The sequence below is a fragment of the Oncorhynchus gorbuscha genome, linkage group LG01 (assembly GCF_021184085.1).
Source record: "Oncorhynchus gorbuscha isolate QuinsamMale2020 ecotype Even-year linkage group LG01, OgorEven_v1.0, whole genome shotgun sequence".
NCBI lineage: Eukaryota > Metazoa > Chordata > Actinopteri > Salmoniformes > Salmonidae > Oncorhynchus > Oncorhynchus gorbuscha.
In genome coordinates this window covers 41,973,276-41,997,441 of record NC_060173.1, presented here as the reverse complement: position 1 = coordinate 41,997,441, position 24,166 = coordinate 41,973,276, and the positions used below count along the sequence as shown (strand labels likewise).

The window sequence follows — 24,166 nt, the reverse complement described above, 5'->3', positions numbered from 1 at the left end:
ACACCCCCCTATCCACATTGATGGAACAGTAGTTGAGAGGGTAGCAAGTTTTAAGTTCCTCGGCATACACATCACAGACAAACTGAATTGGCCCACTCACACTGACAGCGTCGTGAAGAAGGCGCAGCAGCGCCTCTTCAACCTCAGGAGGCTGAAGAAATTTCGGCTTGTCACCAAAAGCACTCACAAACTTCTACAGATGCACAATCGAGAGCATCCTGGCGGGCTGTATCACCGCCTGGTACGGCAACTGCTCCGCCCTCAACCGTAAGGCTCTCCAGAGGGTAGTGAGGTCTGTACAACACATCACCTGGGGAAAACGACCTGCCCTCCAGGACACCTACACCACCCGATGTTACAGGAAGGCCATAAAGATCATCAAGGACATCAACCACCCGAGCCACTGCCTGTTCACCCCGCTATCATCCAGAAGGCGAGGTCAGTACAGGTGCATCAAAGCTGGGACCGAGAGACTGAAAAACAGCTTCTATCTCAAGGCCATCAGACTGTTAAACAGCCACCACTAACATTGAGTGGCTGCTGCCAACACACTGTCATTGACACTGACTCAACTCCAGCCACTCTAATAATGGGAATTGATGGGAAATGATGTAAATATATCACTAGCCACTTTAAACAATGCTACCTTATATAATGTTACTTACCCTACATTATTCATCTCATATGCATACGTATATACTGTACTCTACATCATCGACTGCATCCTTATGTAATACATGTATCACTAGCCACTTTAACTATGCCACTTTGTTTACTTTGTCTACATACTCATCTCATATGTATATACTGTACTCGATACCATCTACTGTATGCTGCTCTGTACCATCACTCATTCATACATCCTTATGTACATATTCTTTATCCCCTTACACTGTGTATAAGACAGTAGTTTTGGAATTGTTAGATTACTTGTTGGTTATCACTGCATTGTCTGAACTAGAAGCACAAGCATTTCGCTACACTCGCATTATCATCTGCTAACCATGTGTATGTGACAAATAACATTTGATTTGATTTGGTTTGAGGTATCCCACTTTCCCCTTTCCCTTTCTAATATACCCACCACTATAGTGAGAAGGGAGATGGACTGGTCAACATAACATAAAAAGTAAAGATAAGCCTGTCGAGAATTTTTTTAAACCCCGCCTTTCATGAATAAGTAATTTAAGGTCCAATCACACATTATTGAATGTATTGGCTGTTTCTGTCGTCTGGCTCCAAGTTTTCACGCCACAGACAACGGGCTTAAGCGCGCTCAATAATAAGGGAGAGAGTCCGTCAGAGGCAACTGTTTTCCACCATCTGTGCGTAAGTGGGTGTGTCAAATGTAGGGTAGGCTAGCGCTTGGGTACGCGCTCTGAAAAGAAGAAAAAGTTCATAATGACTTTAGTCTGAAACCCGCCCCGGATTTACAGGATGGCTCTCTGGACACGAGCGGACAAAAATGGTCAATTAGACCTTTTGCTCCGGGATCGCTGGATTCGGGTAGCGGGCGAATTGACCAGCGAGACTTTCACATTAACTGCCGAAGCAGAGATAAGCGGGCACGCGAACAACTTGCATTGCAACAATTCAGCGGACCTACGAAATGGAATATCAAACGGAAACGACCCAGGGTTAACGTCGGGAAATTCGAACCATGGTCAAATCTTGAACCCAGAACTACATCCGAACCATGGTGCGCTAGGACGAAGCAGTAGCCCAGCGCACGGGGGAATCAACAGGGGTCACTACGAAGGTTTTAGCGCAGGCTCTAGCAAGTATAATCGTGATAACGGTACGAACTCTGATTTTGGCAGCCCGGGGTCCAGTTACGGTAGTCCTAGATCTAGCTTCAGTTCCAGGCATGGCGAAACTTCCATCAATTTAGAATCCTGCGCATCGGAAGCTGTGCGTAAAGTTCGAGTTGTAAAACAAGAGTCGGGCGGGTTGGGGGTCAGCATCAAGGGGGGTCGGGAAAACCGAATGCCCATCCTAATATCCAAGATCTTTCCCGGACTTGCAGCAGATCAGAGTCGAGCTCTTCGGGTCGGTGACGCGATACTGTCAGTCAATGGAAAGGACCTCAGGGAGGCTACGCATGATCTAGCGGTGCAGGCTCTAAAAAAGGCCGGGAAAGAGGTTACGCTTGAGGGTAAGTTTTCAAACGCAATAGCGGGGATTTGAGAAGGCCAGTCATTCTGACAGCTGCCTCAACCAGGCCTATTACCCTAAACAATGTGCGCTTGATAGCAAAATAAAACTTTATTCTGCTTCGTTCTTGATGAAGGCCTACTATGGAGCTGTGGGCTAAGTATTGCATGTTTTTGACAATCGGGAAATAGACACAGACCTAAATAAAAGAAGATTACGAATAGCCAGTTGGATGATTAACATTCAGTATGTTGAATGTATTGATGCCCAGGATACTTTTTCAATTATTAAAAATTTAGGCAGGATTCAGGCCAAACTTTAGGCTACAATGTTTCCATTCTATTACATTGCCAGACTACAGCACATAGCTATAGGCTACAATGTAACCAGTTCACAGCCACTGACTCATTAGGCTTATTGTAAATAGAAAAGTAAGAACAGTGATTACAAAATTAGCTACATTGTATATGGCAGTGGTTATTCTAGATAAGTCATTGTAGGCTAGAACAGTTAATCATCATGTTTGTGTATTCTTATATTGATTTTGGAGCACTTTGGTGTGAAGCCCTGGGGGTTGGAAACAACTGGTCAGGGGCTGAAATGCACTGTGTGGTGAATCGGCTTAATGCTTTGGAAATTAACCCTTTATGGGTGTAGAGAGTTGGTTTATGTGACACAGTTTGTCTCATTCTGTCAAATGAGGTCTCACTGTAACTCACAAAATAAAGTAGGCTTAATTTTTTTCTGCTTCTCATCTCAAATAGGCCCAATAGTTCAAAATAAGACTGTCTCTCCACTGAGGAACCTAGGAATTTGTTTAAGGAATGTGCCAGTTCCCTGTCAATGTTTGTTAGACTGACAGGGAGTGAGTTGTGATGTTAGTAAAAGGGCATCCTCTGAAGACTCCCATAGGCCTAACCACAGATGGACAAGGTCGAAATTAGATTTAAATTTCCAGACCACTATGCGATGTACACAATACATAAACCCTAGACATTGGGGCAATTAGTGACTTTACATTCCTTAACCAGGTTGCTTCCAAAATCTGCATAAAACTCGCACACAGGCATGAATGTTGTGTTTCTAACAAATACAATAGCTACTTTATTGAGCTTTTCCTAATAAATATGAGCCCATGGTAATGGAAATGTAATAACTGAATAACATTAGTCAATTGGATCGTGGCTGTCTGTGTTTAGTTTTCCTGCTTATTGGTGGATAGAGTAGGAGACCATTGTCCGGTTAAAAGGAATAATTAAAACAGTACAATGAGACAGACTCTAGTCATAAAATGGGGACAGGCCCAATTAGAGAGAGTTAGTTAATTTATGTTGTTCACAAACCAAAACTTACTGACCATTGAACATTTCACTTGAGTATGCAATGCACTATGAGTTAAAGCATTAAAAAAGGGCCATCACATATAGATGTGTGGATCCAGGTTAATGTTGTAACACTACCCGTTTTGATTCATATCAGTGGAACAAGCACGTTTGCTCTCCTTTCCCTCAAGTTGTTTGTGTTTGTAAACAGAAATGGATATCCACAGAAATATCTGAGTATAACCTACTTAGCTAAGATATTTGTGTATGTGGGATTCATTGCAGGAACAGTGAAGCAGCATGCACCTTGTGCATAGTGTTTGTGTAAAAAAAGATCCACCTACTGGATATATACACTCTTTCCACTCATTTCCATGCCCTCCTTTTGTGATCCAGGTCAGGGTGATCAGAGGCGAGGAAGGGGGCAGGTTTGTGTGTTTGAAGGGGAGCAGCAAAGGGGGGCTTTAAAAAAAAAATAGGCCAGATATGTACAGTACCAGTCAAAAGTTTGGACACACCTATTCAATCCAGGATTTTTCTTAATTTTTACTGTTTTCTACATTGTACAATAATAGTGATTACATCAACACTATGAAATAACACATATGGAATCATGTCGTAAAAAAACAAATGTTAAACAAATCAAAATATATTTTAGATTCTTCAAAGTAGCCACCCTTTGCCTTGATGACAGTTTTGCACACTCTTGGTATTCTCTCAACCAGCTTCATGAGATAGTCACCTGGAATGTATTTCAATTAACAGGTGTGCCTTGTTAAAGGTTAATTTGTGGAATTTCTTTCCTTAATGCGTTTGAGTCAATCCGTTGTGTTGTGACAAGGTAGAGGTGGTATACAGTAGATAACCCTATTTGGTAAAAGACCAAGTCCAAGAACAACTCAAATAATCAGAGAAATGACAGTCCGACATGCAGGTCAGTCAATCTGGAAAATGTCAAGAACTTTCCAAGTTTGTTCAAGTGCAATTGCAAAAACCATCCAGTGCTATGATGAAACTGGCTCTTATGGTGACCGCCACAGGAAATGGAAGACCCAGAGTTACCTCTGCTGCAGAGAATACGTTCATTGGAGTTAACTGCACCTCAGATTTCAGCCGAAATATTGCTTCACAGAGTTCAAGTAACAGACAAATCTCAACATCAACTGTTAAGAAGAGACTGTATGAATCAGGCCTTCATGGTCGAATTGCTGACAAGAAACCACTACTAAAGGACGCCAATAAGAAGAGACTTGCTTGGGCCAAGAAACACGAGCAATGGATATTAGACTGGTGGAAATCTGTCCTTTGGTCAGATGAGTCCAAATTTGAGATTTTTGGTTTCAACCGTTGTGTCCTTGTGAGACGAAGAGAAGGTGAACAGATGATTTCCGCAAGTGCGGTTCCTACTGTGAAGCATGGAGGAAGAGGTGTGATGATTTAGGGGTGCTTTGCTGGTGACACTGATTTTATTTTTTATTCAAGGCACACTTAATCTGCATGACTACCACAGCATTCTGCAGCGATACGCCATCCCATCTGGTTTGCGCTTAGTGGGATTGTCAATTGTTTTTCTACAGGGCAATGACTCCACTCACCTCCAGGTTGTGTAAAGGCTATTTGACCAAGAAGGAGAGTGATGGAGTGCTGCATCAGATGACCTGGCCTCCACAATCACCTGATCTCAACCCAATTGGGATGAGTTGGACCGCAGAGAGAATGAAAAACAGCCAACAAGTGCTCAGCATATGTAGGAACTCCTTCAAGACTGTTGGAAAATAATTCCAGGTGAAGCTGGTTGAGAAAATGCCAAGAGTATGCAATGCTTTCAAGGCAAAGGGTGGCTACTTTTGAAGAATCTAAAATTGAAAATATATTTAGATTTGTTTTAAAATTTATTTTGGTTACTACATGATTCCATATGTGTCATTTCATAGTTTTGATGTCTTCACTATTATTCTACAAAGTAGGAAAAAGTAGAAAATAAAGAAAAACCCTTGAATTAGTAGGTGTGTCCAAACTTTTGACTGGTACTGTATATTTGAAAGGAGCCTCTCCAGAGCCTTCTACAAACCCCCCTCCCCACTTGTGGAGTCTGACACACTGTTCTCATTAAAGGCCTGGCAGCACACAGTCTGGGGCAGGAGGAGAGAAAGACGTTCGTGGGGAGGAGAGGAAGGTAGAGCTGGACAAACCACAGGAGGATTGTGGTCAGAAGAAAAACATTGGTCAGGATCTGGGGTGTAGCCAGGCACATAAAGCAATACCCGGGTCAAGTCTACAAGAAGAGAAGAGCAAATGTGTGCATGATCAAACCATGGGGAATGGAGGGGGGTACACAACATACCATGGGTTTGAACCTCAACTCCTTCAGCCAAATAATGAGTTGGAGTCTGTCAGATTCCTCCAGCTCTCCCCTTCCTCCTCGGTCTCATTCCTCTGCATTGCTGTGGCCATATAGGTATGGAGGGAAGGAGGACAAATTATCGCTAGCTATGTGTGATGGCACCTCTAGGGACCCAGTCCCATCTCTTTCTCTCAAAGTCAAACACACACACCTCTGTGTACTGCCCTAATTAAAAGCAGTACGGTAGCTAACAGTTCTAATGAGATCTTTAAACAGCGCCAGCGAGGGACAGCAAGAGCAGCTTCTGGAACCAACTATCTGTCTCTGAACTTTTCACAATTGTTTAATGCCATGGTGGGACTGGGATTAACATCTTCCTTGTTTAGTTCATCAGAAAACACTGCCATAAAACACAACTAGCCCAAACTGCAATCTGCACTCACTCAAGCATAGTATTGACAAATGGAGATGGTGTGGTAAGCCTCCAACATGTATCTTTCCTCTGAGTGTGAGCCAGTGTCATGTTCTTTAGTCACCTATTCTTCAACCTGTGATGGCTAAAGCGTATCCGTAAAGATGTACCAGAGCTACAGTACAGTGGGAACAGAGGAATGAGACCGAGACCAAGCCTGTACTTAAACGTTCCATGGCATTTATAACCACACTGGAACACTGCAGTGATATTGTGGCTGGAAGTCTTGAGTGAGCATCTTTACAGAATCTTTTCAGTACATTGAATCTAGAGTTGTCATTCACTACTTCGTGTGGCTGTGTGTATTGGACATATGACACTCAGTGTAATGTATACTTTGCTAGCTCAGGATTGCGCTGTATAACTGTAGGCAGCTCTGCCCATCTTGATCTCTTCAGGGTTGGGGTTAGGTGGTTTCTAGTCATGCTCTGGCCCATGTCCAGAAGGCCAGCCACTTTCTAAAACATGCATGCACACACATACACTCCAAAAGACTTGGATAAGCAGACATATTCACTGACACTGTTAGTAAGAGCAGTGTGGTTAGCAGGGACTTGGAAAATAGGTTCCAGTCCTTGGCCCAGTGCCTTACCATGACTTCTCTCCTTCTGTCAAATTGCACACACACACAGTCCGCCCATACTTGTACTAGCAGATATTTGGGCCAATTACTTTCACAAGCCTAATCCTCGCCTACATCCGACAATGACCTTGTCTCTTCAGCTACTCGTTTTGAGTTTCTCAGTCAGAGCAGAGCGACCCAGAGCACTAAAGGAAGGAAGGGAGAGGGAAAGAGAATGTGTGAGGTGGAATGGGCCACGGGACCAAATTTGGAAACTGAATCCATGATTTCAGTCAAAACTATTATTCTCCAAGGAGCTGACCTGCTAAGCACACAACTGCCCCACCAACTCTCCAACTCAGAGCAACTCAACAAGAGACTAATACGTCCTTATAAAACATTTATTACTCTTTAATCGAGCGTTGCAACTTTTTCAACCACTGTCTGAAATATATGATCAATCTTGTGTTTCTTTTGGACACACTTTTTTACAACTTGAGGTCTATGCATATTTAATCACTGTTTATTTATTTTTTCTGTGTTTCTGTAGTGAAATATATCAGGGAGGTTTCCCCACTGTTTAAGAAGCCGTCCTTGGTAGCAGACCTACCGTGGGATGGGGTGCGTCCTCAATCCCCTAACTTCAGTTGCAGTGAGGACTCGGGGTCCCCCAAACACAGCGGGGCCAAGGACCGAAAGGTCATCCCCCTCAAAATGTGCTTCATCAGCAGGAACCTGACTATACCTGACCTGGAGAACAGGTAAGACCTGCGTGGGGGTGAGTGTGAGAGCGAATACAAAGAGGAGGAGTGTTGGTTTGGTATGTTTAGTAAGATAATGATAAGAATTAATCATTGAAATTAATAAGTTATTGCATTTTCTAAATTGGTTTTCATTTATACAGAATAATTTTGAAGTGCATATAATTACAAATGAAAACCAAACAGAAATAAAATGGACACAACTAGACACTATGATGATGAGTACTGTTGACTCCTACAGGCTCTTGGAACTGCATTCTCCTGATGGCCAGCACACGGTGGTGCTGCGCTGTAAGGACAGCCCCAGCGCCCACTCCTGGTTCACAGCCATCCACACCAACATTGCTTCCCTGCTGCCCCAGACTTTGGCCCACATCAACTCCTACCTGGGCTCCATCACCACGGGGTCACACCCCCAACTCAAACATATCAGCTGGCTGGCAGAACAGGTACTACACTCATAGGCCTTCAGAATAAATTACACAAACAAAACATTATTTAGAAATAACTAAATTATACTAAAAAGTACTGTATGCTGTTGTGAAATACACTTATGTACAGTTGCACACATACAGTATTGTTTTGTTGTTCAGTCGTGTACCTTACTGCATGTGTACTGTAAACAGTTTGTTTTATAGATGGTCACTATGCTTGTTGTGATATTTTATAGTCTTTTAAATGTGCCGTCTTATACTTTTGCTGTGCAAATCAGAAACAAATCAGAATTTATTTTAAATGCATTTGACATGGGTACACATAATTTAAAAGAACAATAGAGAACAACATTGAAGAAATTTGAAGAATAGGGAAAAGAGGGAAACAGCTGAACAAAATGAAAGCAGCAAATAGTCCACAAAGCAGGTAGTGGTGTAATGTCGGTACGCCTGTTTAATGTATGGATATTGTCTGTGCAGGGTTGTTTACTTGGCCTTGTTGGGGGTTGACAGGAAGTACTTTGAGACAGAAAACCACAGGAAGCTGCTGTTGCATTAACTATTTCCTCTGGGCCCATCTAGCATGACACACACACACCTACACAAACAGACATGGAAAAGCCTTATCAGTAATGACATAAGCACTTTGACACTTTCTCTCATGCTGTCTCTCTTTCTTTATGGTGTAGGTCCAGTTGGATGGTGGGCGGCACCAGTTCCGACCAATCGTCATGGCACTGACAGAGAAAGATATCCTGCTGTTTGAATCAGTCCCATGGAACTGCGAAGCATGGTCCACACCCCTGCTCACACACCCGCTACTCGCCACAAGGTACGTCAACAGGTGGCCAGACAGCATTAGAATGTAGGTTGTATCTCTCTTTGTCTTTTTCTCTCTCTGCCTCTTTCACTCTGAGATGTGTTGGTGTTTTGTTATCATAACTTATGAATCACTTAACTTGATAAAGATCACTCGTGGGAGGAGCAAACGATGAGCTGACCTTGTTTGGTGTGTACCCGTTTCTACGTAGACTGGTGCACTCTGGCAGTGCCCGCAGTTCCCCGGCGCAGGGGGCAGACCTGGTGTTTGCCACTCGGACAGGTACAGGGCGAGGCATTGAATCCCATGTGTTCCGGGTGGAGACGCACTGGGACCTGTCCTCGTGGACCCGGGCGCTGGTGCAGGGGGGGCATTCCGCTGCAGAACTGATTAAGGAGATCTCCATTGGTGAGTGGATGTGTATGTCTGTATCAGTGGAGGCTGCTGAGGGGAGAACGGCTCATAATAATGGCTGGAACGGAGCAAATGGAATGGCATCAAACACCTGGAAACCATGAGTTTGGTATATTTGACACCGTTCCACTGATTCAGCTCCAGTCATGACCACGAACCTGTCCTCCCCAATTAAATCAAATCAAATGTTATTGTTCACATACTCATGGTTAGCAGATGTTCATACGAGTGTAGCGAAATGCTTGTGCTTCTAGTCCGACAGTGCAGTAATATCTAACAAGTAATCTAACAAATTCACAATGACTACCTAATACACGGGGATGGAATAAGAATATGTACATATAAATATGGATGCGCAATGGCCATGCGGCATAGGCAAGATGTAATAGATGGTGTAAAATACAGTATATACATATGAGATGAGTCATGTAGGATATGTAAACATTATTACAGTAGCATTATTTTAAAGTGACTAGTGATACAATTATTGAATCCATTTATTAAAGTGGCCAGTGATTTCAGTCTGTATGTTGGCAGCAGCCTCTCAGTCCCAGCTTTGATGCACCTATACTGATTTCGCCTTCTGGATGATAGCAGGGTGAACCGGCAGTGTCTTGGGTGGTTGTTGTCCTTGATTATCTTTTTGGCCTTCCGTGACATCTGGTGCTGTAGGTGTCCTGGAGGGCAGGTAGTTTACCCCCGGTGATGCGTTGTGAAGACCGTACTACCCTCTGGAGAGCCTTGCGGTTGAGGGTGGTGCTGTACCAAGCGGTGATACAGCCCGACAGGATGCTCTCGATTGTGCATCTGTAGAAGTTTGTGAGGGTTATAGGTGACAAGCGAAATGTCTTCAGCCTCATTCTTCACCACGCTGTCTGTGTGGGTGGACCGTCTCAGTTTGTCCGTGATGTGTACGTCGAGGAACTTAAAACTTTAACTTTAAGATGCCACCAACCTCCTGTGGTCTGTATTTCTAACATTGGTGAGTGGATGTATGTATAACGTTGGTTTGTCTAACTATCTGTGTATATTACTGAGTGAGGCTTTGGAATCACGTGATTCACTTCTTACTGTGATACAGGAAGTGATGACAGAAAAATGTTAATGTTAAAAAAAACTACTGTTCAATGGTAAAAGAAGGGGGAATGTTTCCACTCACGTTGAGTCTTTTCATTCCCGATTCCACTCCAACACAAACATATTCAGACCTCTCACACAGGCACATGCATACTAACACACACACACACACACACACACACACACACACACACACACACACACACACACACACACACACACACACACACACACACACACACACACACACACACACACACACACACACAAAGTTCTCACCCTCTCCTCTGTTCCTCAGGTTGCATGCTGAACAGGCAGGACGTTCGCCTCACGCTTCATTATGAGAAGGGCTTCACTGTGACCCGGGAGTCAAGGGAGCCTGCAGTGGGCACTGTGCTCTTCAGATACCCCTTCGAGAAGCTCAAGATGTCCACAGACGATGGGATCCGCAACCTTTACCTGGACTTTGGAGGTCCAGAGGGTGAAATGGTACATCGGTGTTGGACACATTAGAGCATTTCAGAGAGTAATGGTCTAATAGTCCCTTTAATGTATTGATTGATCTACTGTTTCGTATGTTTTATTTGGTCTTTGTCTTTTTAGGTGTTTGACCTGCACTCTGGCCCCAAGCCCGTGGTGTTTGTTCTTCATTCCTTCCTGTCGGCCAAACTGTCTCGTCTGGGCCTGCTGACGTGAAGAGGCTGGGGTCAGGCACATCAACAAATATTCCTCTTATTACTATGCATCATTCATCACAAGCGTTCCAATGTATATGTGCTCTTTTTATGCATGTACTTTGTTCTTGTCAGGTGAATGAGTGATTTTTGTGAAGAACAGAGTATGTATTTGTTCATCTAAGTATGTGTAAATGCGATTGGGTTTGCAAGTTGTAGATTGAGTGTAAATGACCAAGAGCATACTGCCAGTGTGAATGGGTTTATACTTTTGCATTTGTGTTGGCTTTATAGTGCATGTTACCCAAAAAACAGATAATCTAGCACATGATCTAAAATGACTTATAATCAGGATTGCCAACTGTGCCTTGTTACATGTAGTGATAAATGCTATTTTTATTGTGTAAAAGTTATTTGTCTTCAAAAGCTAATGGGTTTTAAAGCAAAGTAAGCCTTAAACATGCACAGCAATAGTATTATTCTTATACTGTAAACATGTTATTTCTGTATTGTTTATTCTTTGTATGTATATACTATGTTTAGCATGACTTGACTATGGAAAAAGTTATCTTATTTTGGAGCATTTACAAAATCACGGTGTAACACCAGTGACCCCTATGTAACCTGCCTCAGACACCCTTCCCTCCAGTAGGCTAGCCACACCGCCAAACCATTGTCCCATGCTGCCTGAGAACACCACTTCCCTATACCACTCCATTCTGCATTGGCCTTAAGCCAAGTCTTTCTATTAGAGTTCATGATATGAGGTCATACCTAAGCTTCTCTGCCTTTCTACTCTCTTCTTTTTCTGTGTTTCCTGTGGAAGTTCCTCATACACACCATGCAAACATGAGATGTACTGTCAATATGCATCCACAGTAAAGTCCCTGAGGGGTCTGGGTCATGTTTTTGCCCATATACTCCATGGTCATATTACATAATTAAAATAAGCAAAATACTTAGAGCATTCAAAGATGTTCATTCAGCACTATGATATCTGGGAAAATGACATTTCAGCTGCATTATGGCTCATTTGTCTCAAGTCTTCTCTCTCTGTCTCATCTTCAAAACAGGCTTCAGGTCCAGTTAGTAAAAGCTTTGGATACTTTTAATAGCACAAATAGGATGCAATTATTTTGTTTTATCCCTGTGTAAGCGTATCATGCTGTATGTTACCACTGGCTCTGATTGTTACATTATGTCATGGCTCTTCTTCAGACCCTGCTTGACCACATGATCCCCCAGCTTGACTTAATATGTAAGCAGATACTGTAAGTGCCTAGTGGATGCTGCCAATTGTATGTCTGAACTCTATCCCACTTCAGTCTCTGTACTTTTAATAATTTGTAGGTATCAATACAGATCTGTCAAACATTGTTTAATTTTTTTTTTTTATATATCTTTCTTCCATTTTGTTTCGAGCAATGTACTGTTATTGCAAAGCATTTTTTTTAAGAAAGAGTGTTGAACCAAATGTATCTGTGGTAGCTTTGCGTTTGACACAATCATTTAGCAGGACAGCATTGAAGAAACATTGCTGCGGCAAACCTGTTACATGCTAAAAAAAATTGACTTCCAAGCCTGCACTCTAAAATATATACGCAATGTATGATCATCTAAAATGTAAATATCTATAAGAATAAAATCTGTTAATGCCCAGCTGTAACAGATGGTTTTGTCTGATCATTACAGTGGAAAGAACTGGTTTAGAAAACCACACGGGGTAAAAATTACAAAGATTTCGAAATAACTTCCCTTCCTACCCTCGTTTTTTTCCTGACTCCATATCCGCTAGGCGGCAGAACCTCTTTTTTTCTCTCTTCGGAGAGATGCAGGCGTTCTCATGTCTATGGTGTTGTTGGGGGGGTCGTCAGTAGTTACCACATCCACAAAGTCATGACTAATCCCCGTTTATTTCTACAATTTATCTCATTAAAATCTGATTTTAAACCTAACCACACTGATAACCTTATTACTAACTCTAAATTAAGGCCAAAAATGCATAATTTGCGATATATAGCCAATGTTGACTTTGTGGCTGTGGTAACTTGTGAAAACCATTGCTGGGCTGCGGCTGTCACAGAAAGAGGCAAGCGTAGTTACCTTAGTCATACAGCAACCTCCCCTCTGAAAATATTGCAAACATATTTTGAAAGGTAACTTGAATTGGTATCAGAGACAGGAATTTGGGTGGAGTGCAGAGTGAGATGAAATGACAACGTCAACATTACAGGTAGGTTAGCTAGCTAGATATCTAATAACTGTGTAAACAATCTCTCACCATTGATGTGCTAATACTGCATTCATTATGTGTAGTGTGATTAACCAGGCTGTAATAAATTAATTGTTATATACAGCCTGAATCTAATGTATGCAAATAGTGTAAATTACAAAACTTACAAGCCAGAATGTTATATACAATTACATTGGTCGGTTTGTCTTTCAGTTGCTTGTAATTTTAAACAAAATATCTACAGCAAAATATTGTTTACCCGACTTCTGAGAGCGGGTAGGTAGTTCTATGGACGGTTCAGCACCCAGGTAAAATTTGTTTTATATTGGATATTCGGTCTTCTCTCGTCAATTGTTATTGAACCATGCCATGACAATGAAAACACTAAATTAAATACAATTTTATTCGTCACATTTAACCTTTATTTAACTAGGCAAGTCGGTTAAGAACAAATTATTATTTACAATGACGGCCTACCCCAGCCAAACCCTAACCCAGACAACGCTGGGCCAATTGTGCGCCGCCCTATAGGACTCCCAACCAGGGTCTGTAGTGACGCCTCTAGGCTGCACCACTCCGGAGTTGAATACAACAGGTGTAGATGACCGTGAAATGCTTACTTAGCCCTTTCCCAACAATGCAGTTTAAAAAGTAAGGAAATTGGCAAATAAAAATAGTAAATAGCAATTGACTAGTCACGAGTCAATGTGCAGGGGGTACAAGGTAGTTGAGGTAATATGTAGGTAGGGGTTAAAATGATTAGGCAATCAAGATAGATAATAGAGTAGCATCAGCAAATGTAGAGAGTGTAAGGAGTGTGTGTGTGTGTGTGTGTGTGTGTGTGTGTGTGTGTGTGTGTGTGTGTGTGTGTGTGTGTGTGTGTGTGTGTGTGTGTGTGTGTGTGTGTGTGTGTGTGTTGTCACGATAGCAACATTTTCCTAAGGACTTGATACCAGGGCATGTATTACAATACTGAGTAGTATCACGATAGTGAGTAGTATCGCGATACCACAGTGGGGAAATTGAGTGGCTTAGCTTTCTGTTCGCCCCATCCCCCCAATGCTTATTCCTGCTTTCGAAACGTTATGCGCATTTGCTTGGCTACACAAAAAACCTGTCACTGATATTCACACTTCTACTCAATGCAGCACATATTGAATTTAAATTCACACTGTTTACTAAAACAGAATACTGCATAGCATGGCTGATTTACTAATATTTGCAAATGCCTACCTGTGATTTGGCTGGAGGAATAGGAGGAAGGAATATACATGCATAATGATCTGCATGTCATTGTGGCAGTAAGGAGAAAACACTGAATGAAACCTTCTTTACTCTTTAAAACACATTACATTTACATTTAAGTCATTTAGCAGACGCTCTTATCCAGAGCGACTTACAAATTGGTGCATTCACCTTATGACATCCAGTGGAACAGTCACTTTACAATAGTGCATCTAAATCTTAAAGGGGGGGGGAATGAGAGGGATTACTTATCCTATCCTAGGTATTCCTTAAAGAGGTGGGGTTTCAGGTGTCTCCGGAAGGTGGTGATTGACTCCGCTGTCCTGGCGTCGTGAGGGAGTTTGTTCCACCATTGGGGGGCCAGAGCAGCGAACAGTTTTGACTGGGCTGAGCGGGAGCTGTACTTCCTCAGTGGTAGGGAGGCGAGCAGGCCAGAGGTGGATGAACGCAGTGCCCTTGTTTGGGTGTAGGGCCTGATCAGAGCCTGGAGGTACTGAGGTGCCGTTCCCCTCACAGCTCCGTAGGCAAGCACCATGGTCACACACACTCTCCCTCCCTCACACACTCTCTGTATCCCTTTCTCAAATAAACACACACACACCACTCCCACAAAAACACAACCTACACACACTGCTCCCAACTTGAAAAACATTAGGCAACAAACAGAATGTAAGGAGCACCAGAAGGAGATTTATTTTGTATAAATAATGAACAGAAATATAAATGCAAAAGGGAACAATTTCAAAGATGTTACTGATTTTACTACAGTTCATATAAGGAAATCAGTCAATATACATAAATGCATTAGGCCCTAGTCTATAGTCTATGGATTTCACATGACTGGGCAGGGATGCAACCATGGGTGAGCCTGGGAGGGCATAAGCCCACCCACATGGCAGCCAGGCCCAGCCAATCAGAATTTGTTTTCCCCACAAAAGGGCTTTATTATAGACAGAAATACATAATTGAGTAACACAATCCATTTTTAGATACTTCAGGATGATTTGGACAGGAAGTGTAAAAAGTTTATATACAGTGGGGCAAAAAAGTATTTAGTCAGCCACAAATTGTGCAAGTTCTCCCACTTAAAAAGATGATAGAGGCCTGTAATTTTCATCATAGGTACACTTCACCTATGACAGACAAAATGAGGGAAAAAAATCCAGAAAATCACACTGTAGGATTTTTAATGAATTTATTTGCAAATTATGGTGGAAAATAAGTATTTGGTCAATAACAAAAGTTTATCTCAATACTTTGTTATATACCCTTTGTTGGCAATGACAGAGGTCAAACGTTTTCTGTAAGTCTTCACAAGGTTTTCACACACTGTTGCTGGTATTTTGGCCCATTCCTCCATGCAGATCTCCTCTAGAGCAGTGATGTTTTGGGGCTGTTGCTGGGCAACACAGACTTTCAACTCCCTTCAAAGATTTTCTATGGGGTTGAGATCTGGAGACTGGCTAGGCCATTCCAGGACCTTGAAATGCTTCTTACGAAGCCACTCCTTCGTTGCCCGGGCGATGTGTTTGGGATCATTGTGATGCTGAAAGAACCAGCCACGTTTCATCTTCAATGCCCTTGCTGATGGAAGGAGGTTTTCACTCAAAATCTCACGATACATGGCCCCATTCATTCTTTCCTTTACACGGATCAGTCGTCCTGGTCCCTTTGCAGAAAAACAGCCCCAAAGCATGATGTTTCCACCCCCATGCTTCACAGTAGATATGGTGTTCTTTAGATGCAACTCAGCATTCTTTGTCCTCCAAACACGACGAGTTGAGTTTTTACCAAAGTTCTATTATGGTTTCATCTGACCATATGACATTCTCCCAATCTTCTTCTGGATCATCCAAATGCTCTCTTGCAAACTTCAGACAGGCCTGGACATGTACTGGCTTAAGCAGGGGAACACGTCTGGCAATGCAGGATTTGAGTCCCTGGCGGCGTAGTGTGTTACTGATGGTAGGCTTTGTTACTTTGGTCCCAGCTCTCTGGAGGTCATTCACAAGGTCCCCACGTGTGGTTCTGGGATTTTTGCTCAACGTTCTTGTGATCATTTTGACCCCACAGGGTGAGATCTTGCGTGGAGCCCCAGATCGAGGGAGATTATCAGTGGTCTTGTATGTCTTCCATTTCCTAATAATTGCTCCCACAGTTGATTTCTTCAAACCAAGCTGCTTACCTATTGCAGATTCAGTCTTCTCAGCCTGGTGCAGGTCTACAATTTTGTTTCTGGTGTCCTTTGACAGCTCTTTGGTCTTGGCCATAGTGGAGTTTGGAGTGTGACTGTTTGAGGTTGTGGACAGGTATCTTTTATACTGATAACAAGTTCAAACAGGTGCCATTAATACAGGTAATGAGTGGAGGACAGAGGAGCCTCTTAAAGAAGAAGTTACAGGTCTGTGAGAGAGAGAAATCTTGCTTGTTTGTAGGTGACAAAATACTTATTTTCCACCATAATTTGCAACTAAATTCGTTAAAAATCATACTATGTGATTTTTCAATTGGTGGCTGACTAAATACTTTTTTGCCCCACTGTAGGTACCATTAACCAGGTTTCCATCCAACCATTTTATGCGAGTAAAGTACATGTTGGATAAAAAATGTCACGACAGGGCTGATGGAAATTTGTCAGGAAACCTTCCAAAATACGCTAGACCAGATGGGATCTTTTTGTGTCGGTAAAATTAATTATGTGAGAAATTGCATTGGAAACACCTTTATGTGCAAATATTCAGATAATAACCATCATATCGAAGTAAACTTAGATTCACGCAATGTATGTTGTGTGGTCCTCCCACTACGACTGGGGAAAGCATTCAGTTTATTAGGCTACTGATTAAATAAGTTATGATGAACTTCACAGAGTGGTGAAAGTACACGGGTATAAGCTTGATGCTTTTTTCCAATAAATATTGAGGGTCTTATTCTGGTGACATGCAACAAAAACCTAACGACTGACTCAACCATGACTCGTTTCTCAGAACAGGGGGGGAAAAACTCACCAAATTCACTGGGAATACATTACATAGGATGAAGAAACTACATTCCGAGCTGAAGCTCCATACTACATTTCAGACATAGAAAACTGAGATTGTATACTCATTATTGAGGTGGGATTGGCATGAGGTGTGAATGGTCCGTGGGTGGCTTTTGGCCGTTTCTTTGGATTCCTCATGTCTAACTCATTCTTAGTGCAGTCAATTTGCTTAATTTCTCAGAAATCCAATTATATATTTTTGAAGCAGGACTGTTAATTGTATATATTTCTAACAAAAACTAAAAACATTTCAGAACTATCTGAGATGGTGTGTGTCGAAATTCTCATTCTTGTGCTTTTTAAGGTGGAACGAACCCAGGTGCCTTTTGGTCCCAGACTTGGTTCAACGGTACCACTTGCCATGTGGTAGCAAAGTGAACAGGCTGTGGCTGGGGTCCTGACAATTTTCCATGCCTTCCTCTGACACCTCCTGGTATAGAGGTCCTGGATGGCAGGGAGATCGGCCCAAGTGATGTACTGGGCTGTCCGCACCACTCTCTGTAGTGCCTTGCGATCAAGGGTGGTGCAATTGCCATACCAAGCAGTGATGCAGCCAGTCGAGATGCTCTCACTGGTGCAGCTGAAAACTTTTTGAGGATCTGAGAGGCCGTGACAAATCTTAACATTCACCTGAAGGAAAAAGAGGCGTAGTCGCGCCTTCTTCACGACTGTGTTGTGTGTACCATGATAGATCCTTAGTGGCGTGGACACGGAGGAACTTGAAGTTCTCAACCCGCTCCACTACAGCTCTGTTGATGTGGATGGGGTCTGTTTCCTGTAGTCTACGATCAGCTCCTTTTTCTTGCTGAGGGAGAGGTTGTTGTCCTGTTGCTACACTGCAGGGTCTCAGACTTCCTCCCTGTAGGCTGTCACATTGTCGTTGGCGATCAGGCCTACCACCGTCGTGTTGTCAGCAAACTTGATGATGGTGTTGGAGTTGTGAGTGGCCATACAGTTGTGGGTGAACAGGGAGTACAGGAGGAGCCTAAGCACACACCCCTGAGGGGCCTCCGTGTTGAGGGTCAGCGTGGCAGATGTGTTGTTACCTACCCTCACCACCTGTGGATGGCCGTCAGAAAGTCCAGGATCCAGTTGAACAGGGAGGTGTTCAGTCCCAGGGTCCGAGCTTGGGGATAGCTTGGAGGGGACTATGGTAGTCAATGAACAGCATTCTCACGTACAGTAGGTATTCCTATTGTCCAGGTGGGAGAGAGCAGTGTGCATTATTCAATGCACTATATTCTCACATACTTTGCATTCGGAAACTATTCAGACCCCTTGACTTTTTACACATTTTGTTATGTTACAGCCTTATTCTAGAATGAATTCAATTGTTTACACACAATACCCAATAATGATGAAGCAAAAACATGTTTTTAGAAATATCTGCAAAATGTATAAATATGTTTAAAAAAGAAATAATGATAATAATAAATATCACATTTACATAAGTATTCGGACCCTTTACTCAGCACTTTGTTGAATCACCTTTGGCAGCGATTACAGCCTCAAGTCTTCTTGGGTATGATGATACAAGTGTGGCACACCTGTATTTGGGGAGTTTCTCCCATTATTCTCTGCAGATCCTCTCAAGCACTGTCAGGTTGGATGGGGAGTGTCGCTACACAGCTATTTTCAGGTCTCTCCAGAGATGTTCGATCTGGTTCAAGTCCGGGCTCTGGCTGGGCCACTCAAGGACATTCAGAGACTTGTCCCGAAGCTACTCCTGCGTTGTCTTAGCTGTTTACTTAAGGTCGTTGTCCTGTTGGAAGGTGAACCTTCGCCCCAGTCTGAGGTCCTGAGTGCTTTGGAGCAGGTTTTCATCAAGGATCTCGCTCTGTGCTTTGCTCCATTCGTCTTTCCCTCGATCCTAACTAGCCTCTCAGTTCCTGTCGCTGTAAAACATCCCCACACCATGATGCTGCCACAACCATGCTTCACCGTAGGGATGGAGCCAGGTTTCCTCCTGACGTGATGCTTGGCAATCAGCCCAAAGCGTTCAATCTTGGTTTCATCAGACCAATGAATCTTGTTTTTCATGGTCTGAGAGTCCTTTAGGTGCCTTTTGGCAAACTCCTATCGGGCTGTCATGTGCCTTTTACTGCGGAGTGGCTTCCCTCTGACCACTCTACTAGAAAGGCCTGATTGGTGGAGTGCTGAAGAGATGGTTGTCCTTCTGTAAGATTCTCCCATCTCCACAGAGGAACTCCAGAGCTCTGTCAGAGTGACCATCAGGGTCTCGTCAGCCTTTTTACCACAGTTGATCAGTTTAGCCGGGCGGCCAGCTCTATGAAGAGTCTTGGTGCTTCCAAACTTCTTCCACTTAAGAATGATGGAGGCCACTGTGTTCTTGGGGACCTTCAATGCTACAGAAATGTTTTGATACCCTTCCCCAGATTCCTTTTACCTCATGCCTTGGTTTTTGCTCTGACATGCACTGTCAACAACTAACTAACTAACAAATATAGACAGGTGTGTGCCTTTCCAAATCATGTCAAATCAATTGAATTTACCACAGGTGGACTACAATCAAGTTGTAGAATCATCTCAAGGATGATCAATGGAAACAGGATGCACCTGAGCTCAATTTCGAGTCTCAAAACAAAGGGTCTGAATACTTACATTTAAAAAATTATCGAAAAACCTGTTTTCACTTTGTCATTATGGGGCATTGTGTGTAGATTGATGAGTCAAAAATATAATGTAATCAATTTTAGAACAAGGCTGTAACACAACAAAATTTGGAAGAAGGGAAGTGGTCTGAATACTTTCCGAATGCACTGTAGGTATTTCTCTGTGTTCAATAGAGATTGTGTCATCTGTGGATCTGTTGGGGCGTTATGCAAATTGGAGTGAACCTAGGGTGTCTGGGATGATGGTGTTGATGTGTGCCATGACCAGCCTTTCAAAGCATTTCATGGTTACAGATGTGAGTGCAGTCATTGCGGTATATATTGGCTGGCAAAACTACCTCTAACTTCCTTAATACTGCCTGTAATCCTTGGCTTTTGGTGAGGGTACATACATATGGTCACTGTGGGGACGACGTTGTCGATACACTTATTGATGAAGTCCGTGACTGATATGGTAAACCCCTTAATGTTATCGGATGAATCCCTCAACATATTCCAGTCTGTGCTAGCGAAGAAGTCTTGTACCTTAGTGTCAGCTTTTGTCAGACCAATTCCGTACTGAGTGCGTCACTGATATTTCCTGTTTGAGTTTTTGATTCTAAACAGGAAGGAGTATGGAGTCATGGCTTGGTTTGCCAAAGGGAGGGTGTGGGAGGGCCTTATATATATTTCTCTAGGTAGAGTAAAAGTTGTCCAGATTGTTAGCGCCTCTTGTGGCGCAGGAGACATATTGGTAAAAGTGGGGTAAAATGCATTTTAGGTTTCCCATGTTAAAGTCTCCGCCCACTGCCTCTGGGTGTGCATTTTCTTGCTTGTTTATGGCCCTGTACAGCTCTTTGAGTGCCTACTTAATGCTATTCTCGTTTTGTGGTGGGATGTAGACAACAGTGATGATTACAGATGAAAGCTCAGGTAAGCAAAAGCTTGTGACTTCCTTCACACTTGAAGCAGCGCACCAGTTGTTTATGAAGAGGCCCACTTCTCCCCCTTTGATTTTGCTGAGTCCGCTGTCTGGTCACGACGAAGCATGGAGAAACCCTAGACTTTTATGTCCATATCACCCGTCAGCCAAGTTTCTTAAAAGCATAGAGTAGTACAGCTTTTCAAGTCCTGTTGGTAAGAAACTCTCAAACAGAGCTCATCCATCTTGTTCTCAAGTGACTGGACATTTGCCAATAAAACAGAGGGGAGTGCCGGATGATTTTTCTTTGCGTCTAACAAGGACTCTAGCCCTTGCTTGCGGCACTTGGGTAGCCCGAACAGTGGAGTAGGGTCCGGGGTAAACAACGGAACAGCTGAGTCGGAGTTGAAGTAGGAGCCAAAATCAATGTCGAAGTTGAGGTTTGTAGCTGTCGATTCATAGTTTAAAAGTACTTGGCGGTCATAGGTGATAATGGTGTGAGTTTTCTACACAACAAAAGTAAGGTTAAACACAAAGATAGTCACAAAATAACAAAGTCGGGTTGGCGCGGCGCACGTAAGATTTCGACAATCTCCATTGGTGCCATCTTATCTTATGGTAAATTCTGAATCAAGGGATGATGGAGAACAATTGGTAAATTTTGGGGTGTTTGAATTTTCTTTATAATTTATTTTTATTTTTTATCCCACACAAAAAAATGTTGGGATTGTTCTCCATCCTCCCCTGATTCAGAATATACAGTGCCTTGCGAAAGTATTCGGCCCCCTTGAACTTTGCGACCTTTTGCCACATTTCAGGCTTCAAACATAAAGATATAAAACTGTATTTTTTTGTGAAGAATCAACAACAAGTGGGACACAATCATGAAGTGGAATGACATTTATTGGATATTTCAAACTTTTTTAACAAATCAAACTGAAAAATTGGGCGTGCAAAATTATTCAGCCCCTTTACTTTCAGTGCAGCAAACTCTCTCCAGAAGTTCAGTGAGGATCTCTGAATGATCCAATGTTGACCTAAATGACTAATGATGATAAATACAATCCACCTGTGTGTAATCAAGTCTCCGTATAAATGCACCTGCACTGTGTCTCAGAGTTCCGTTAAAAGCGCAGAGAGCATCATGAAGAACAAGGAACACACCAGGCAGGTCCGAGATACTGTTTTGAAGAAGTTTAAAGCCGGATTTGGATACAAAAAGATTTCCCAAGCTTTAAACATCCCAAGGAGCACTGTGCAAGCGATAATATTGAAATGGAAGATGTATCAGACCACTGCAAATCTACCAAGACCTGGCCGTCCCTCTAAACTTTCAGCTCATACAAGGAGAAGACTGATCAGAGATGCAGCCAAGAGGCCCATGCTCACTCTGGATGAACTGCAGAGATCTACAGCTGAGGTGGGAGACTGTCCATAGGACAACAATCAGTCATATATTGCACAAATCTGGCCTTTATGGAAGAGTGGCAAGAAGAAAGCCATTTCTTAAAGATATCCATAAAAAGTGTCGTTTAAAGTTTGCCACAAGCCACACACCAAACATGTGGAAGAAGGTGCTCTGGTCAGATGAAACCAAAATTGAACTTTTTGGCAACAATGCAAAACGTTATGTTTGGCATAAAAGCAACACAGCTCATCACCCTGAACACACTATCCCCACTGTCAAACATGGTGGTGGCAGCATCATGGTTTGGGCCTGCTTTTCTTCAGCAGGGACAGGGAAGATGGTTAAAATTGATGGGAAGATGGATGGAGCCAAATACAGACCATTCTGGAAGAAAACCTGATGGAGTCTGCAAAAGACCTGAGCCTGGGACGGAGATTTGTCTTTCAACAAGACAATGATCCAAAACATAAAGCAAAATCTACAATGGAATGGTTAAAAAATAAACATATCCAGGTGTTAGAATGGCCAAGTCAAAGTCCAGACCTGAATCCAATTGAGAATCTGTGGAAAGAACTGAAAACTGCTGTTCACAAATGCTCTCCATCCAACCTCACTGAGCTCGAGCTGTTTTGCAAGGAGGAATGGGAAAACATTTCAGTCTCTCGATGTGCAAAACTGATAGAGACATACCCCAAGCGACTTACAGCTGTAATCGCAGCAAAAAGTGGCGCTACAAAGTATTAATTTAAGGGGGCTGAATAATTTTGCACGCCCAATTTTTCAGTTTTTGATTTGTTAAAAAAGTTTGAAATATCCAATAAATGTCGTTCCATTTCATGATTGTGTCCCACTTGTTGTTGATTCTTCCCCCAAAAAATACAGTTTTATATCTTTATGTTTGAAGCCTGAAATGTGGCAAAAGGTCGCAAAGTTCAAGGGGGCCGAATACTTTCGCAAGGCACTGTATCATTTTCATTGTCTTGGTTTAATAGCCATTGAACCATATACCTACAGGCTCTCTAAAAAGTCTGGTAAACAATACTATCCTGTGGACCTTTAGTCTCAAATTTCGTACAGCCGAAGGACAAACTGCACAGAAAACCAACAGAGTAAATAAAAATGTTATTGTATTCAACATTCTGGCTTGTAAGGAACATTTACACGATTTTGCAGGCATCAGTTTCAGGCTGTATATACCAATGTATTGTGTAGCTTGCAAGCCACATCATAAATTAAACTTATAGTTAGCGTTAGTTACCAGTTAACCTGTATGCTGTTATTTAGCCCAATAATAGCCTAACTTTTTTCCCCTTTTTTGTTGTTGATTTTTACCCCCTTTTCGTGGTATCCAATTGTTAGTAGTTACTATCTTGTCTCATCGCTACAACTCCCGTACGGCCTTGGGAGAGACGAAGGTCGAAAGCCATGTGTCCTCTGAAACACAACCCAACCAAGCCGCACTGCTTCTTAACACAGCGCGCCTCCAAGCCGGAAGCCAGCTGCACCAATGTGTCGGAGGAAACACCATGCATGCACCAGTCGCTAGTGCACGATGAGACAAGGATATCCCTACCGGCCAAGCCCTCCTTAACCCGGACGACGCTAGGCTGATTGTGCGACGCCCCACGGACCTCCCGGTCGCGCCCGGCTGCGACAGAGCCTGTGCACG

The 24,166-nt window shown here is 42.8% G+C and overlaps 2 protein-coding genes across 2 annotated transcripts in view; both read left to right on the top strand.

Moving 5' to 3' along the window:
- Nucleotides 1-1,342: 1,342 nt before the first annotated feature.
- On the top strand, nucleotides 1,343-12,700 carry LOC124007872 (beta-2-syntrophin-like). The gene is made up of 7 exons (XM_046318715.1): nucleotides 1,343-2,155; nucleotides 7,405-7,615; nucleotides 7,857-8,064; nucleotides 8,739-8,881; nucleotides 9,081-9,277; nucleotides 10,659-10,849; nucleotides 10,964-12,700. The coding sequence occupies exons 1-7, from the start codon at nucleotides 1,438-1,440 to the stop codon at nucleotides 11,054-11,056; spliced, it is 1,761 nt and encodes a 586-aa protein (XP_046174671.1). The 5' UTR covers nucleotides 1,343-1,437; the 3' UTR covers nucleotides 11,057-12,700.
- Nucleotides 12,701-13,099: 399 nt separating this feature from the next.
- Nucleotides 13,100-24,166, top strand: part of LOC124037826 (vacuolar protein sorting-associated protein 4A-like) — a 31,657-nt gene continuing 20,590 nt past the window's right edge. Inside the window, exon 1 of the mRNA XM_046352938.1 lies at nucleotides 13,100-13,267. Within this exon, the coding sequence (XP_046208894.1) occupies nucleotides 13,247-13,267 (21 nt within the window). The 5' untranslated portion in view covers nucleotides 13,100-13,246. The remainder of the gene's footprint in view (nucleotides 13,268-24,166) is intronic.